General features: G+C 38.5%; 1 protein-coding gene across 11 annotated transcripts in view; it reads left to right on the forward strand.

Moving 5' to 3' along the window:
• CEP170 (centrosomal protein 170) overlaps nt 1-11,466 on the forward strand; it is a 198,888-nt gene extending 187,422 nt beyond the window's left edge. For all 11 annotated transcript variants that reach the window (XM_039530488.1, XM_039530494.1, XM_039530491.1 and 8 more), the window contains 3 exons: nt 3,843-3,936; nt 6,482-6,533; nt 9,151-11,466. In XM_039530488.1, the coding sequence (XP_039386422.1) occupies nt 3,843-3,936; nt 6,482-6,533; nt 9,151-9,437 (433 nt within the window). In that variant the 3' untranslated portion in view covers nt 9,438-11,466. The remainder of the gene's footprint in view (nt 1-3,842; nt 3,937-6,481; nt 6,534-9,150) is intronic.
• Nucleotides 11,467-19,777: the final 8,311 nt, after the last annotated feature.

A 19,777-nucleotide genomic window follows, 5' to 3' on the forward strand; every position in this document is an offset into this window, starting at 1 on the left:
TTCACCTATAACGCAGTAAGATTTTTTGGCTCCCAAGGACAGCATTATATCGAGGTAGAGGTGTATATACCCATCTAAGACCATAGGCACATACTTCAAGCAGCTAGCCCCTCATGCAGCTACATGCTAACTTGATGAGAGCTAGCACAGGCATGGGAGGGCAAAGCCAGCATGCAGATCTGTGTTCGTGCTAACTTCTAGGCTTTTCACGTTTCCTATATTTGGAGTAGAGTGTCTAGTGTGATGAAAGTAAAATGGAGAGCTGCACTGTCAGATAAGTGTATTTGAGAGAAGATAAGGCAAGAGAGACTTAATACCACAAGGAGAGGGATGGGAGGAAAGGCAACAGTCTTGCAGGCACATGAGGAAAACTTCATAAGTATTTGGATAAAAAAGTTGCAAAAACTAATCAAAAACATCAAAATTGTTGCAGAAGTGTTTTCTATACCATTTTCATTTTTTAAAAATTCACAGTTTTGAAAATAAAATTGGTTCCATTTTGATCCCTACACAATGGAATAACTTTAAAAAGTATTGGAAGTTTTTTCCTGACCAGCTTTAGGTAATTGAGATCCATCAGTTACCAGTGTTGGGACATGAAGTTAAGCACTAGTGGCAACAGGTATGTAGCCTTGATTAAATTCTAGCTGGCTCAATGTGGTTGTGATTGGACTTGAGAGGCAACAGAAGGGAAATTTGCCCTTTAAATCCTAGAAACCTGATGCTAGAAGCCTATGTGTAGATAGATAGATAGAAGTGTCCATATTTCAGTCTGTATCTAGACCTAACAGGAGGTGAGAGGAGATATGCAGAAATCAGGGGAAAGGCAGCACAGAAAAGGAAAATACTGATAGGTTATTGAGCAAAAAAGAAAGAAAATACAAAGGCTAGATAAAATCAGTATGGGGAAAGGGAGAAATTAAAAGATAAGGGAGCGCTAAAGATAGAGAAAAATAGAAAAGATGGAGAAACAAACAGCATTAACTCTGGAACTCAGACTGAAGCCGGTAAAAGAATCTGATCACCTGACCTGAAGGTCAGAAAAATTTGAAATAATAAAATTGATAATAAGAGGGTAAATGAGGAAAAAGGGGAAAAGATGTGTGTGTCACATACCTTCTGCAGTTTCTTGGAAAATCATTGAGTGCCTACAGGTGAATTTTGGAAAATAGAATGTTTAGAAACAATTCTGCTTATATATCTTAGATTTTCTGAACTTTTCTTGTACTAGGGATTTTTGCATTCAACAGGAATGTGTTCTTCTGGTCTAGCTGTGTATTCCCTACATGAATATATTTGTTTGTCGCATCACAATCATTTCCTCAGAAACTAATAAGTGTGATGCCAAAAACAGAGCATTATGGCTTCAGATAAGGAGTAAGGAACAGTAAATAATTCTTAAGCACTAAAGAAACTGTGTTCATACTGATGTCCAGAATGACAGACAAGCCAGTAGAAGATGCAGGAAATATAGCCAGAGCTCATTCTCTATACAATGTTTCCCAAACATCTCCAGAAGTTATTTGCACCAGTACTACAGGACCTAACTAGCTTTACTCTGTTTGTAGCTCATCAGCCTGCAGGTAAGTCCTAATGGTTCAAAATTAGTCTGACTTTCAGGTCTACAGGCTTGCAGTTTGATAACTTTGAAGGTGAGTTTTACATCTTCACTCCCTGCCAGAAAACCTTGAATATCTTCCTGCCACCTGTCTGAGTATATCTGTAACCAAATGGTTTTGTCCCACTAGAACTACTGAGCCCTAAAGACGTGGGCTCCTTCACAAGGGTGTCATCTTTCTCCATACCCTTGATAATTTTCTGGTTTATTCTGTCTTCTTGGAAAAGAGAGGTTTTATTAATGCCTATCCTTGCTCTGGTTTTGTCTATTAAGGCACTAATTCTCTTCTTCCTTTGGTCCTTTGCCTTGTTCCCACTTCACTGAGTGTATGTCTGTGCTACAATGGGAAGGTGTGATTGCAGCATGTGTAGGCATACCCAAGTAGCTTTAATCAAAGCCAGTTTGGGTAACAATACCAGTGAAGCCACGACAGTGTGAGTGGCTGCATGGGCTAGCCCTGCTTGCTCAGGATCCTGGTAACATACTTGAGTAGAATCATAGGACTGGAAGGGACCTCAAGAGGTCATCTACTCCAGTCCCCTGCACTCATGACAGGACTAAATATTAGCCACACTCCCTGCTGCCACCGTTTCACAGCTATTGTTATGCAAGCTAGCTTTGATCTAGCCCAATCAAAGCTAGCTCAGATATGTCTACACATGATGCAATCGCACTTCCTGATTGCAGTGTAGACATATCCTGAGACAGCACTTCTTAATGAAGTGAAACATTTGACAAGAAAAACTCATGATGTTTATGGTTTGATATTGAGACAACAGTGACCGTGAAGATCAGTGGCAAAGTCAGGAGGAGCAATTAGGATAAATTTGAGCTGCCTGCAAAATAATAAAGGGGCACAAGTTTTGAAAGATTAGACCCTTCTACCATGATGGCAATTTTTAGGCTGAGATTTTTAAGGAAGCTGGTGCTGAACACCAACTGCAATTCAATGGAATTTGGACACATAACCCTCTTAGGCGCTTTTTAAAATCCCAGCCTTTAAGAGATGTAAAATGCCACACATCACACCAATTTCACTTATAAAAAATAATGATTTCCGGAGGGAGCCCCCACTAACTTGGCGATTGTTTAAAGTGTGTGGCCTTTTCATGGTGCTTTAAATTAATCAGTTTGCATGCCTGGACACTTATGGATGCCATTGTCCCTTGAATGGGAAAACCATAGGTAAATTCCTTCTGGTTCTGAAATACCAGTAACAGATGCAACGATTGCAGCTGCATTTTCGTTTGTTTAATAATTAATTGAATTATTCATGGGAAGGCAAATTTGAGATATACTCTCAAAGATAGTTAGTGGCTTTTATTCACTACTTGAAAACAAAGATGCAGTAACCCAAACATTAAATACCCATAGATCCCCTTTTCTTTGTGATGTGAAACTTTGACAACCTGTAATGACATTATGTGATGTAGCAAGAGAATATAAAAACTGTTCAGTACTGCAGGTAAATGATAAAAGAAGAAATTGTCTTTGAGGCACCTACTATAATGGGTGCTCTAAAGTAAACAATAACAGGGAATTTGTTTTCACTGTACTAAAACTCTCATGTTACTAAGTTATATACATGCAGTTGAGGTTTCTAAGATTCTAGGTCACTAGAAAAGACATCTTCAGTCCATCCTCAGAAACCATGTGCTGTAATAAGTTTGATTAACAAAAAAAACTATCAGCATTACTAAATGAGTTTATAAAGTCTGCACAACACAACTGTCTTCATATTTTTCTTTATTTTGCTACCATGCTGTATTTTCCATTAATTTATTTAAAGGAATGAAAATGAGTCATCATTTTTGATCTATTAACATTCTTTTTTTCACTTCTACTTGCAATTGTTGTAAAATACAAGATCAATAAAAGATTTTTTGCCTGTTATAAAAACATCAGATTGAAAAAACACAGTTCTGTGTGGTAAAAAAAAGTAGGAGTGATATTTAGATACATGTTCTCAAAATAATGCAGGTATTTAGATGTGACTGCAATTTTTATTGTCACTAGCAGTTATACAAGGAGTTAGCTACAAATTGCGTTGAAAATATAATCCTTAATACTAGGCCTGTAGCAATTGTCTCTATTTCAAATTCCAATTTGTCTGTGTTTTCAAAGCTTTTTTTTTTTACATCATAGGTTTGTAGATCTTTGAAAAATAGTGTATTTGATAATGTATCTCTTTTTAAAATACAATTTTTGCATTTCTTGTTTATAGAATATTATTTAAGGACAAAGACCGGAATTGGGAAGAAATTGAAAACAAGTTACGAACTGAGAGCGAAGTTCCTATTGTAAAAACTTCAAGCATGGTATGAAGAAGTATCTTCTTGGGATGGAATGAGACTCATTTTCACCTGGTTTCTGATTCATAAAAGATTGGGCATGTTTTAAATGGGAAGAAGCAAGGCAATAATCTTGAGAAAAAGTTTGAGAATTTAGGAGACCTTCTGCCTCAACATCTCTTAAATTAGTTAAAATTTTCATACTTCATGAATATTGAACAAAATTACAAGAAAAACATTCTATTCTCTAGAATTCAGCATCTTAAGAATATTCATTTAAAATACTACAAGGCATAGTTCAACCATTGTGTTTTTATGCACTTTGTTAGGTATGTTACATTAGGACAATAAACCAAAGGCTAGTGTATTCAGAACATGTCACTCTTAGTGAGAAATGGCCTGAAATAACCTTTTTTTTTTTTCCTGAAGAATGGCTTAATAAATCAAAGAGTCACAACAAACACCGACTCCTTAAAATACCTTTAATTTGAGCAAAGAATAATTTAGTAACCCTCAGAATTTAAAATCTGGATTATGTTTAAGGAGGAATTCTCACTGGAATTATTTCACATGCTTGAGGAAGACCGATTTAATTACTGTCTCTTACTATTTAGAAAAATAGTTGTACTTTGAGGTAGGTGAATAAAAATATTTAGGAAATATTGTAGAAAGAGCCATCTTCAAAATTAAGCACATTTGTTTTCTGCTTTTCAATTGACATTATGAAAAGTGTAAGTAAGAATTTGTTATTCCTTCTCATTTAAGGCCAGATTGTGGCCCATCTTGAGTGTAAGGGAGTTGAGCATGAGAGTTACCCCCTTACTCCATTGCACTTTGCCACTGCTTCCTGCAGAGCCACTACATCACCTCCTGATGCCCAAAGTAATGGGAAGTGTAGTCACACCAGTGCATTTGTAGTGTCCACACCCATCAAGTCTACTCCCTTCCTGGAGCAGTGGGGAGACCAGGAAGGAGACTGAATTTACTAGTCACGTTCTCACAGCACAACAGTGCACTGTTCCTTGCAATGGGCTAAATCGCAAGCTGATTAACCCTTAGTTTTCAGTCTTATTAAGTCACTAGATATTAGAACTTTATCAGATTTGATAATCTAAATCCAGCTTTATTTTTCTCTTAAACCACTGAACATTTGCTATTGGTCTTGTAATTTCTATAGAACACTCATTTTTCAAAGGCAGCTCCACTTTCCTGATGAAGTGCTATGAATTAATTGGGTACATTTACAGTTTTTTTTTAATTTGGCAAATAATTCATAAAAACTTCTGAAGTAAGCTTATAATATTAGAAACATGGTACTTAAGAGAGGTAGTCTCAAGTCTTTTTCAATGCAGGTCTTTCTTTTACCAAGGAGTCTAAGTTTGTATCCTAAAATTCATTTATATATACTTTTTATTTAAGGATTCTCATAGAAGGAAGAAATTTTAAAATGAAGTTTTAGTTTTTGTGTTTGTTCCTAACTTGATTTATTTTAATTTCACTGTTTTTCCTATGGCAAAACATTAAAGTCCCAAATTTTTTTGGTTCCATCTACTGAATTTCTAGTTTCTATTTAGTATTTAGTATCAACGGTTTATTGGTCAGTGTCTAGCACCAGATTGTAGAATTCCAGTATTTACTGGTTCTAGATCAAATGTTCTCAAAAAATGCCGAAGGACTATCATGACTATTGTCCGTGGAACATTGATGTCATGTTCAAATGTGGAATCTGCTGAACGATATTGCCTCAATCCATCAAACCCAAGATAATGGGCTCAAGTCTTTCTTGGCCACCTTCAAGAATCCATAAATTGGATTAATCAGTACAGAGGTCTTCCAAAAGAATTCTGGAAGTCAGTTGCTATTTTGCAAAATTCTTAACTTTAAAAGAAGAATGCCTAGACAGTATAGCTCAGACTTTCCAGGCATGGTCACCATGTTAGCTGGGTGCTAAACTCCAGTAAATTATATTAGAGCCACCATCAAGCTAACCTCTGCCAGTCTCTGCCAATTAGAATACCTCTTGTCCTGTGGTATAAGCTATCCTGATTACCCCTAAATCAAGTTATGAAACATGAAGCATCTTCCCCACATCCCCTAAAAATGAATTTATATTATAACTTTCCTGCAAAGCCTTGCCGATTAGCTGCCTCAATGTTCTGGCAAAATGGTTCTTTCCAACCCTGGTGCCATGAGGGGATTCAGTCTGGCTCATGGTTGGGAATAGGTTTTGTGGGTCCATGAGCAAGGAATGGATTGAGCCTTGATACCCATGGACCCCATTTAAGGAATTGATGTGGGCAACTGGTCAGTTAAAGGAATTCTTTGTTTCTGATAGGGCAACCAGTTGTGCATCCCACAGCAATGCAGCCTGACCTAACTGGCATTCTGGCCAGGGGCCCTGGTTATTCCCACCACCATCACCACCACCTCCTACGAGACATTCCTACCGCAGGGAGATACAACCCAAACAATAAATGAGAAGATTTATTTTAAGTTTACCATTGAATTATTAAATCTGCTTTTTCTTAGTGAAAAGTAGCACTAGAAGTTTGAATATTTGTTTCTTCCCCAGGAGATTTCATCGATCTTGCAGGAGCTGAAAAGAGTTGAAAAACAGTTGCAAGGTATTTCATGTTTTATACAGTTTTGCTGCATAATGTCTAAATGCATTGCAGAAACCCCTAATAAATACTGGCCAGGGTAAAGTAATATTAAGGCTCTCCAAAATGGCTCACATTGATATATTTTGTTTTAATTCAAGTCTTTGGTTTAAACAGTTATTTATGGTACATCACTATTTCAAGGAACTAAGATTGCAGGGTGGAGTAAAACTCCCTAATTTCCTGACCTCCTTCATGCATAATTGTACATTGCTGTGTAAAAGTAATCATCCTGAAGTACAGGGTTAGATATTTTCCATTGAAACCATGTAAACCTTATTCACGTCTTACTAAATATGAATGCTGGGAGAAGATATTGTGAACTGAGCTAAACTACATGACTCGGGGAAGAATTAAATTTTCTCTATTGGCCAGTTTCTTACTGTTCATAGAAGAAACTTTAAACAATATTTTTCATGTCATTGTTTGAACCAGTGTATTATATATTAATCTGTTTGAAGTAGTTAGGATCTCCATGTAATCTAAAGCAAGACTTCCATAATGTGTATATATATAAAAGCAATAAACCAAAATGTTATTTTAATAAATTATAATAATGATAATCCGTAATCAAACATTATAAATGTTAACATCTCACTAAAGAGGCTTTACTAAATTATTTTAAAACTAAGGGGGGATATGATTGTGCACTTTGTACGGAAGAGAGAAGGCCAGAGTTAAAATGAAAAGGAGAGAGGCTCCCAAAAGAAAACAAGCAGCTTACATCAGGAAGGCTTGACAGATTCAGTATTTTTATTTATGTATGTATTTGGCAGGGGACAGTTTTGCAGAATGGCAGCAGAGATTCAGACTGATTAGATTGGATAAATCAAGACCTCTCCAAGGCACTAATATCTTCATGTATAGAACAATTCAGGACAAGAAAGAAAAATATAGTAGGAGTGCAGCCTGTAGGGAGTGTCTAAAACAGGTTATTTGATTATGTCCAAAAATTAAGGACTTCCAGATTAATGCTATAAAAGGGATATTTAAAATTACATTGTCCTCTCTACTTCAGAGTATTGAATAATTTCTTGATAATACATAGAGCTACCAAAATACTAAATAAATGCTAAACTATTGCTTTTTCCTGTGTCAAGACTAATTATGAGGATGTGTGGTGGGTGGAGATGTATGCTCCAGTTATAGAAGTTTGCTATGCAGACATGGCTAAGAGTGCATCACATGGATATTGCACTTATGAAATAAATAAAATGCAACTTTAAACTATCAATTAGCTGAGTTTGACTACATTAAAGAGAACCTACACATAAAATGTATACACACGTAAGTGTGTGTGAGGTGAAGAGCAGATTATAGTTTCGATGGGAGAGTAATGGTCCATGTTTATGTATATTTCCTTGTGAGATTGGGTTGTGTTGTCTTGGTTTTTTGTATGTTGTATTGTAATTTGCTATTTTGTTTTTTAATTTGATTTTAAACCCTCTATTAATGTATGTTTTTTAAAAAAGAAAATGTCAGGAGAAAGATCTAGACGTCTTGGACAGGTCATTGAAGATATCTGCTCACTATACACAAACTCAAAAATGCTAATTTGATTCTAAGTTGTATTTGTATTAAGGGATGAAGAGTAATAAAGGACGTATTTTAATATTATACATATTTATATACATTGATGACTGTGTTTGGGTTAAGTCACTTTACCTTAAAAAAATTAGAAATATGAGGTCCTGAGAAGGGTAACAAAATGTATGAGGGGGCACATTTAATCCGAGATTAAAACAGTGATTATTTAGGTGCTCAGACAATCTAATTACACTTTATGGAAACACAGATCAATTCTATTTGGAAAGCAGAAATATACACATTGAGCATACCAAATTGTTAATTGTACCGTGAAGCTCTATTAGGTACTTCAGTTTTCCCCACTTCCTAATGCAGTCAGTTAAAAGGGGTAAAAGAAATTACTGTTTTATGCAGCATTTAATCAATTTATGGAATTTACTACTATAGGATACTACTGAAGGAAATATAATATCTTAGTAATATTACAAAATAAAAACTCTTGTATGTGAATAAGAACTGCATCTGCCATTACAGTATAAGGGCTATTGGCCCTCATGGTACCAGATACAAGTTGATCATCAGCTAGTCTTAGACTGTTCACCCTCTCTTTTTTTCTAACCAAACCATGCATTGTATAGGTTTTGTATAGTTTCCCTGAAGTATTCATGCTTAGTATATGAAAAGGCTTCTGCCAGAGGTAATATACCAAGCTACAGTCACCATCATGTTCTAGTATTCGAGTAATTACTTTGTAATGTCCAACAGACAAAAGGCCAGCATCTCTGTCAATATTCTGGCATTATAGAAATAATCAATAGAACCGAATCTTTGCATCATCATTTCCATTCAGACTCTGAAAATGAAACAGAACAGTGCTGAGTTATTGATATTAATGGGTTGTCTGCAAACTCTTAACCCAGGGGAAGGGAATCAAAGATGTGTATGAATTCAAATGACAGAGACTTTGTTTAAGAGTTGTCTTTCTCAAAGCACAAAACCCTAATCTTTGTTTTTGTTTTGTTTCTCTTCCTCCCTCCACTCCTTGGTGGTTTAGTGATTAATGCTATGATTGACCCTGATGGTACTTTGGATGCTCTGAGCAACTTGGGATTTACAAGCCCTGTCTTACCTGCTCAACCTAAACATAAGTCCAGCCCTGTTTCTCACAGTACCCGCGCTCAGATACAACCAAACTGTCAACCAGAAGCTAGGGCCCTTCGGCCTGCCGTCATGTCTGTTCCAACTGCATTTGACAATGTTGAATCCAAGCCTGACTTCAGCATACATTTCAACAGGTTCAACCCGGATGGGGAGGAGGAAGATCCCAGTGTGCGTGAATGACATTATTAATTGTTGTCATAATTACCGTCAATATGGAATGTCTAGAAATAAATTAAAAGTCATAATGTTGCTTTTATACAAAAAAAATGTTCAAACTGCAGTTGGTTTGTTAAACCAGTTTTCTTTAACTGTGATGCTTTGATTGTCATGCACATCCTTTTCAAACCATACAGATGAACATTGATACCAGTGTAGAAAAGCAGATTGTGGCAGGTTTGCCCTTTGTGGTTGTGTGCTTTGCAAACAGAATTATATCAGCAGTCTTTCCATATATAGATTTTTCTTTTTAAGAGCAATGCTTTTAAAGTGACCTGCAAGCAGACTAACATCCAATGTTACTGAAACCCCAAGTCTCCTGTGCCAACCTGTTCTATAAATGGACCTCTTCAATTAAAGTTTGTATAGAATTATTGAACAGTTATGTTTGCTGAATAAGAGGATTTATATAGGATACATTACCTTTGAGTACAATAACACATTATTGTATAAGATAAGACAGACTTTGCAAAGCATTCATTCTTTCATACTGAAATTTTCAAACAGTTCTGTGATTTATATAACCTTATTGCTGCGTAAATTGTCTTGGAGTTTACGAAGTTCAGCTATTATGTTTGCACTAAGAATTTGCTGGGAGTGGTAGGTGAACATATCAATATCAATAGGAGTCAGTCTTTTGATGTACATAAAAAATTGATAATACTGTACTTGTTTCAACAGAGCAGTGTTTTAATCCACTTTCTGAAAGGACAATTTGGCACTTTTTGATCTTGTTCAAAACGTCTTTTTGTTGTGAATGAAAGTAGAAGGATTTCATATCTCATTTCTCTCCAGATGTTTGTCGAAACAATAAAACAAGTTTACACGTACAACTGTGTGGGACATTTAAAAGCATAGTGAGGCAAATGGGTTCTCATACTAAGTTGCCAATTCAAATGCAACATAAGTTTACAAAAGCGATGTGTGTTTCTTGGAATGATCATGAGGTGTAAAATTTTCTGAAGACTTGGAGATAGTAGTCATAACTTGATTGATCAATAGTCTCACTCCCAAGCAAATAAATTGCTTCTGTATATTTTCCTGTAGAATCCTCGTAAGTCTGTCTCTCTGTCTTATACGTTTAAAAGGTCTCTGAAAGAAGACTGCTAATGTAGATTTCTTGCTTATACCACTGAAAAGCAAGTCTATTTAAAATATCCTACATAAACCTATTTTCTATATAAGTTGTCCCAGTAACGTAACATTTGGAAATAATAAAAATAAAAGTAAATGACCTTGTATTTCCAGAACACTAATTTGGAGGAATCTTATTTCTGTTAAATGTAACTAATAGACTGGAATTTCCCTGCTTTTGCATCAGTCTCTTTATATTAATGTTATACATACAGTTTTGCAGCTTTTATGAAATGGTCTTTAGTAGTTCAGCAATAATCCTATATGACATATGTTTAAAATACTTTCTGTACATTTTTAAATTGTACAGGATTTCAGAAGTCACTAAAAAGTTGGACCAGTTAATAAAAATGCAAAAACATTTTTGTAGTGATGTAAGAAAACCAATAATTTGTGGTATAATGGATTTCATATTTGTTTAAAATAAAACAGAATATCCTTCTTGTACAACTCGATATTCTACTCCATTAGTTTACAGAGGCGATAGAAAATGTTTGAAATGGTGCAGAAGGGCAAAAATAAATTGAAAATAGGGTCAGGTGTTGAAAAATTAGTGCACCAAAACCACCATCACAATTCTTTCTTTTGTTTAATCCTTGGGAACAGAATTTTTCCCCAGACGCATGAAAAATAGGAAATGGTTTAGGAAAAATTAAAAATTTAGGCTCTCCGCACAAGATTTTGTTTGTGTTCATTCAGGCATTTACACCCTTTTGTTCTGTAAGAAGCGTTTTGCATTTACTATGTTATTTTGTATGGACACATTCTCCTTATTTATTTTTGTTACATTTATTATGTATGTTATTTTGTTATATGCATTTACAACTCCATTTTTAAATAAAGTGTTTCTGGAACTTTATATAATCTGTGTGTATATATGTAATTCAGTGGTTTGGAACTAGGAAGGTTCAGAAGTTTCTGCTTTGTTGGAACTTACATTAAATTACTCAGTTAGGGAATGGCATTTTCCTAAAAGTACTTCCAGATAGTCTTTCTTTCCTGGAAGACGTTACATTGTATGTTGTTTCTTCCAAATCAGATACACTGCTCTGACAATAATACTTATTCTTCCTTTCCCGCATCCAGGTTCACCATTTCCACACTGGTTTTTACTTCTGCTTGTGCAGCTAGAGAGGCAAAATTCAGACCTGTCAATCACCAAGTAAACTCCGCCTTCAGAAATTAAAACAAATGAGCTTTGATCTGCCTTCTGGCAGCAGCAAATGGTAGTTTCCAGACCTGTTTTCCATAAGCTACAAAGAGTAAGAAATCCTTTTAAAACATTCTGATTTTGTTCCAGATTGGTGACTTTGCTTGTCCCAGCTGGGAATTGGCCTGTGCTTTTCTTCAGGAGCCTGTCTAGTCAGGGTAATGTGAACGTGCTCCATTGAATGCAGCAGCCTAATGTACAAATTTTGCTCTAAGAAACATTCTCAGTCAACATGTTCCAGCATCTAACTTCAGCCATTGGCCCCACCATTGGCACTGGTACCCCAGGCTTCAGCATTCAGTGATGTGCACATCAGAGGCTGGGGATAAGATCTCTGGCCTTGCTTCAACCCAACCCCTCCTACAACCTGACAGTCCAACAAACAGCATTGATGCAAGATGGTGCTCAGGCTCTGGTGTCTGCACTCGGCAGTGCAGCACAGAGCACAACAGAAGGGACTAACTCTGATCCTGCTTCAGTAACCCTTCCAGACTAGCAGGCACAAAACTGGACAGAGGTACCAGAAGCAGCTCCACAACTCTCAACTTCAGACCAGCAGAAGGACCCAAGGATCAACTGACTCCATGGATTCCAATTAGGCAAGGCTCTAGCACTTAACACCCCAGTAGGGACATGCCCTGTGCCCCACACGGACCGTGTGGTCACCCCCACCTCAGCTGCCACTGTTGTAAAGGTACCTCCCCTAGCTGCGAATGCCTTCATCAGCTGGGAATGAATGCCTTTCCTTGCTTGTATTCCTCACACACATACAGCCCTCTCTCTGTAAGCACTGCAGCAATCCATGATTGTCTCCAGAAGGTGGCAGTTCATCAGTGGCCTCCCTCTTCAGATATTCTACCCACCATTCTTCAAATAGAGGTTGCTCAGAGACTTGTCTCAAATGGCTCCCACTTGAAATCAGACTATTGCCTGCCCTGACTGGCTGACTTCAGGAGGCATGGGTCCCCGCCCATCTGTGAACATCCATCAAAGTTGCATTTCTGGTGGCCATCACATCTTCATGCAGAACAACTGAGAAATAAGGACATTGCCAATGGAATCTCAGTATTAACCTGTACAGGATAAGGTTACCCACAACTGCTGCTTTGCATCAAAAGACAACAATGTGTTTCATCAGTCTCAGAAGACTGGCTCTCCTTAATATCCAACCTAAAATTCAAGCATATGATTAACATTCTCAAGGCAGTTGTGATTTGCTTTGCAAGAACTTGGGCATATAGAAAATCTACAGTTATTTCTCCTGTAACGCCCAGTTGTAAAAGGCAAAGTAACATCTACTGCTAGGTAGCTTAAAATTATATTAAAGGGGAAAATAAAAGAGGGAGATCAAAGCTCAGCCAGTAAGAGCTTCCTGCCTCATGGGCCAAAATATTCTTTGAATCCTAGGAAAAAAAAATTTGCAAGGCAGAAACTTGGGCCTCAATCCTGTCAGCATGCACGTGCTTAATTTCACTCTCCTGAATAATCACACAGCAGTCAGTGGATGTGTTTACATGCTTCTTAAAATTAAGAATGCAGGATTGAGGGGTTGACAGTTTAGTCACGCTTTTGCCAGACACTACAAACTAAACAATACAGGCTTTGTCAGATTCTGCCATTGCTAGGAGTAAACCACATGCTATAATACTTCAATACATCTATAAATCTAGAACTTTTTGCTTTCAGTTTGGTAAGAGTTATTCAAAGCACTTTCTTGGGAGTGAAACCTCAACAGAAAAATAGTGAGCCAAGATGACAGGCAGAGTCCATTGATAACCTGTATGTTTCTCTTCTCTGAGTAGTAGTTCCCATGCTGACCCTCTGCCCCCACTCCTAAATGTAAAAGGGCAAAGTTCTGTTCAGTAAGCAAGTTATGCTACTGTGCTCTGGAGACACTTTAAATCAGGGAAGTCAGCTATTAAGTGTTAATAGTTAAAGTTAAGCTATTTTTCAGTCCAACTCCCATCAAATGATTGACAGGCCCAGTTCTGCAGCCTTATCCACAGAGCAGAAGTAAAACAATAAAGGAATGGTGAGCCTGAATAATCAGAGAAAATAAATCCATTGTCCAGGGTTTTTTTTCCACTAAACACTTCACAAACACTAGCCAATCTTGTGAGGCAGGTGAATATTAATTATCCCCATTTCACAGTTGAGCAAATGGAGTATAGTATGACTAAGGGCTTGGCTACACTGGAGAGTTGCAGCGCTGGTGGAGGCTTTACAGCGCTGCAACTTAGTAACTGTCCACACCTGCAAGGCACATCCAGCGCTGCAACTCCCTGCCTGCAGCGCTGGCTGTACATCTGGTCTGCTTGGGGTATAACGAGTGCAGCGCTGGTGATGCAGCGCTGTTCGTCAAGTGTGGCCACACACCAGCGCTCTTATTGGCCTCCAGGGTATTAAGAGATATCCCAGAATTCTTTTAACTAAATTACTCTCTTTGTTTTGCTATGATGCCTCTCTTTGTTTTGTTGTGAACTGGGGCTCCGGGAGCTGCTTATCTAAAAAACAAACACAGCTCTTGTTTGCTGTGATCAATCTGTAATTGACTGTGAACAATCAATTGAGATAACCCACTACCTTGCTGTGAATGAGGCAGGCAGGGGGATGAATGTCTACAGCCTAGTGTTTGCTTGAGGAGAGAAACAGCGGGGGGAGGGGGAGAAAGGGAGTCCGTCGGAGCAGCTGCTTATCTGGTCTGCAGGCTATTTGCAGTTAAGAGTGAATGAGGGGTCGAGGAAATGTTCAGCTCCCTGCCTTGCAAAATCTGACACACAGTGTCGGCTCCAAAAATCCACTCTCTCTCTCTCCCCCGCTCCCTGTCACACTCCACCCCACCCCCCTTTTTTGAAAAGCACGTTGCTGCCACTTGAACGCTGGGATAGCTGCCCATAATGCATCACTCTCAACAGCGCTGCAAATGCTGCAAATGTGGCCACACTGCAGCGCTGGTAGCTGTGAGTGTGGCCACACACCAGCGCTTTCCCTACACAGCTGTATGAAGACAGCTGTAACTCCCAGCGCTGTACAGCTGTAAGTGTAGCCATACCCTAAGTGACATAAGAACGTAAGAACGGCCGTACAGGGTCAGACCAAAGGTCCATCTAGCACAGTATCTGTCTACCAACAGAAGCCAATGCCAGGTGCCCCAGAAGGAGTAAACCTAACAGATAATGATCAAGTGATCTCTCTCCTGCCATCCATCTCCACCCTCTGACAAACAGAGGCTAGGGACACCATTCCTTACCCATCCTGGCTAATAGCCATTAATGGACTTAACCTCCATGAATTTATCCAGTTCTCTTTTAAACGCTGTTACAGTCCTAGCCTTCACAACCACTTCAGGTAAGGAGTTCCACAAGTTGACTGTGCACTGTGTGAAGAAGAACTTCCTTGTATTTGTTTTAAACCTGCTGCCCATTAATTTCATTTGGTGACCCCTAGTTCTTGTATTATGGGAATAAGTAAATAACTTTTCCTTATCTACTTTCTCCACATCACTCATGATTTTATATACCTCTATCATATCCCCCCTTAGTCTCCTCTTTTCCAAGCTGAAAAGTCCTAGCCTCTTTACTCTCCTCATATGGGACCCATTCCAAACCCCTAATCATTTTAGTTGCCCTTCTCTGAACCTTTTCTAGTGCTAGTATATCTTTTTTGAGTTGAGGAGACCACATCTGTATGCAGTATTCAAGATGTGGGCGTACCATCGATTTATATAAGGGCAATAATATATTATCCTACTTATTCTCTATCCTCTTTTTAATGATTCCTAACATCCTGTTTGCTTTTTTGACCGCCTCTGCACACTGCGTGGACATCTTCAGAAAACTATCCATGATGACTCATAGACTTAAGGTCAGAAGGGACCATTATGATCATCTAGTCTGACCTCATGTACAATGCAGGCCACAGAATCTCACCCACTCACTCCTGTAACAAACCCCTAACCTATGTCTGAGTCATGGTTTAAAGACCTCAAGGTGCAGAGAATCCTCCAGCAAGTGACCCATGCCCCACGCTGCAGAGACTCCAAGATCTTTTTCCTGATTTGTTGTAGCTAAATTAGCCCCCCTCATATTGTATGTATAGTTGGGGTTATTTTTTCCAATGTGCATTACTTTACATTTATCCACATTACATTTCATTTGCCATTTTCTTGCCCAATCACTTAGTTTTGTGAGATCTTTTTGAAGTTCTTCACAGTCTGCTTTGGTCTTAACTATCTTGAGCAGTTTAGTATCATCTGCAAACTTTGCCACCTCACTTTTTACCCCTTTCTCCATATCATTTATGAATAAGTTGAATAGGATTGGTCCTAGGACTGACCCTTGGGGAACACTACTAGTTACCCCTCTCCATTCTGAGAATTTACCATTAATTCCTATGCTTTTCCTGTCTTTTAACCAGTTCTCAATCCATGAAAGGACCTTCCCTCTTATCCCATGACAATTTACATAAGAGCCTTTGGTGAGGGACCTTGTCAAAGGATTTCTGGAAATCTAAGTACACTATGTCCACTGGATCCCCCTTGTCCACATGTTTGTTGACCCCTTCAAAGAACTCTAATAGATTAGTAAAACAATTTCCCTTTACAGAAACCATGTTGACTTTTGCCCAACAATTTATGTTCTTCTATGTGTCTGACAATTTTATTCTTTACTATTGTTTCGACTAATTTGCCCGGTACCGACGTTAGACTTACCGGTCTGTAATTGCCGGGATCATCTCTAGAGCCCTTGCCCATGTTCTCAGAAGAAGGCACTGTCAGAAGGTGGAATTACAGCTCTTGAGTTCCAGACACCCAGATAAGCAAGTATGTTAAATTTAAAGGAATCTACCTGAACCGAAGAACCTAAGTCCTATTTTCAGAAGTTACTTAGAAACCCAACTCTCACTGTGAGTCACCTTTGTAAATGAGATTTAGGCTCCTAAATCACTTAGCTGCTTTTGAAAATTTTACCTGTTACATCATCCAGAAAAGGATATAGAAAAGGTACCAAAGCTAGAAAATGTATATTAAAAAAGTCTAACTTTAGGGACAAATGAATATTATACTCATGTTAAGCATTAGTCTAAGCCCACTAGCTCTTCAAGGTTAGAGTTTTTAGCCAAATTAAAAATATTAATACATATTTTCACAATTATTAGATTCTCTCACCTTGTATGGGAAAGATAGTGAACCTCTGGAGTGAAAGTCATTTCAGGAATCTAGGTCTTTATACTGTACAAACGGTAACCAGTTTAACGGCTTCATCCATTTGACAGAAACACTACTTAATTTTCAGCTGAATTATAGTGGAAATGCTGCTGATTCTTCTTGACAGAAAAAGCTGAATTGATGGCAGATACTGCTTGAATAAAGGATATCTACAATATGAGGCTCCTACACTCCTGAACTGTGAGTTTCTCCATATATGAAGCCAGTCTTGGACACACAGGAAGGAGGACACAGTTAAATGTTAGAGGTACAAAGAAATTATATTACTGATTAATATAATGCCATCTGTGAAACAGCTATTCTTTCAAGCTAAGCAAAAGAGAGTAAAGCAGGAAGGAGATAAAGCAGAAAAAAGACATAGTAAGAGGAGATGGAGAGGAAAAGTGCTGAGCTTGTGGTATTGATGACAGGTTTGGATGGCGGAGTAAAGAAAGTTCACAGCAGATAATTCAGGTGGTGACTGGGGATGGGGATCGGGAATCATACATTTTAAAAAATCAGCTAAGCATAGTAATGAAGGCTAATAATGAAACTAATCTTTCACAGTATGAGAAATGAAACTTAAACATGCAAGGGAATCAAGTACTTTATAGTCAGAAGTTGATTTAGGTGAATTGAAAATTTGCAGATGGGATAATAATGAATAGAAATGGTTATTAGGTAAGGAGGGAATACTAAGCAGCTGACCAAGGCAATGCATTAATTGGTGACATAGAATAAGTGTGAAAAGAGCGTAACTGGGTACAGACCACAAGTGAGAATTATGCTGAGGCTGCAGGAGTGATCTCACTGGGACATGTGCAGAAATCTTGCAGGTACATTTCCTAGCTCTGTCTGCTGCTGTCTGCTTCTTCTAGGGCACCATTCTGCCTCCTCCCTTCTAGACAGGAAGGTGGGTGCGCTCCACAGCCTGGGAGGGGGAGGGCTACCTGCACGTCCCATCCCCTTCTGTTGCTGCAGAAATGTAGTGCTCCCTGAGGTGTGGTCTTCTCTTATGCCCCAACTATAATGCATTCTCCCTTTGTAGCAGATAGAGACCATCCCTCTGCTAGGAAAGAATGGAGGTGCTTCAATAAATTACAGTGATGGGCACCGTAGGAATGCCTAAGATAATGTGTTATCCTCTCTGTGACCTTTGTGTTGCTCAGGCTTTCTGGGCATTCTTGATGCTTGTAGCAGGGTTGCTATTTACTCAGCACCCCTTAATGGCTAGAGGTGCCTCTGCAGCATCCTTGCTCTGTTCCTACATTTCAGAGCCCCATAGAAATTCCCTCCAGTCTTTCTCAGGACTGCCATCAACCACTGTCTGGGGCTGGGTTAAATTAGGTTCAAATTAGTTCAAATTAGTCATCAGTGTCCCCAGATAAAGTCCATTACAACAACATAAAAGTTCATGCCCGTCTCTGGATCTTCTGCTGCACATGGAGCTCTGCCCCGGGCCATTCTTCATGGAGTCACCACTCCTGTCCTTGCTAGCTGGAGCTCAGTTTTCTGGCTCTGTCTTCCTTCTCCCTAACAGTGCACGCCCTGTTCTGAGGGAAAAAGCAGCATATATACTGCTCTTCTTTGGAAAGCTTCCCCCAGTTTGGTTGGGAGGAAAGGAAGCCCTGCCCCACCCTACACTACAGAGCTTCTGGCCCTGGTTTTTCCCATCCAGTTACTAATTCCCCAGGACCACTTTCTATCATCTGGCTACAAGATCATTTCCAGGGCCTTTGTTTATTCCAACATCCCTGCAATGGCATCCTCTAGTCTTAAAGGGCCTGTGTACCCTATTACAACACTGAACAATAGGCTCTTTTCCTGACTGTTGCACTGCTCAAGATTGTTGTAATCCCTGACCTAACTGGAGGCTAGACATTTTGAGGTTCATTGAAATGAAAGTGAATCTTCCCAGGAAGTGGGTGTAGGCTGGAGGTCTGGTCCCCCTTCTCTCACTTGGGGACTGAAGTAGCTCATTTTTGATTAACAGTCATGTAATGTAAGTCTGCTACGCTCCAGAGCATTCAAACTGGTGTTTACAAATTCACTATATTTTAGAGGTTGTTCTTTGGTCTCTACAGTTCTCATATCAAGATCACTGGGGCTACTGTTAATTGGAACTAGGACATAGTTCCATGACAGGCACTAATAACTTTAAAAATGCATGATTAAAGTAAAAAATATACTGCTCTGGAGACAATACCTGCAATAATCCATCAGTACTTCAAGAAATCTATGTTACCAGACACACCATTAGTACACAGCACAGCATAACTCATGTTCACCAATCACTCTCTAATGGTGGCAGAGTATTGATTTATGGGGACCTCTTTCCAAGCGGTGGAATAAAAAAATAATTGCACAAGTCAGAATAACTTGGCTCGTGTTGTTTTCCTGGCCCTGCTTGCCGTTTCTTGCAGTTGACAAATTCTTTCCTACAAAACTCTTGCCCACCAGCATCCATTTTTGCATTGCCTTTTTGTCCGTGCTAGTGGCTAAGGTGGATGTTTTGTATTTGTTTCTTTAATTATTTTCCTGATTATTAGTAGAATCTCAGATTTTACATAGATTTTTTTTTCTAAGTTTCACATTTAAAATGCTAATCCTTTCTGAAAAAGATACACCCATGACCTCATTAACTTTCTTACTGTGAGAACAACACAGAATCAAACAGAAAATTGAGGCGCAAATAGCTGATGCTACATTTTCAACCAACACCAGTTCTTCCCAAGTCGAGAACACTGAAATGCT

Source organism: Mauremys reevesii, linkage group 3 (genome assembly GCF_016161935.1).
Source record: "Mauremys reevesii isolate NIE-2019 linkage group 3, ASM1616193v1, whole genome shotgun sequence".
Lineage (NCBI taxonomy): Eukaryota > Metazoa > Chordata > Testudines > Geoemydidae > Mauremys > Mauremys reevesii.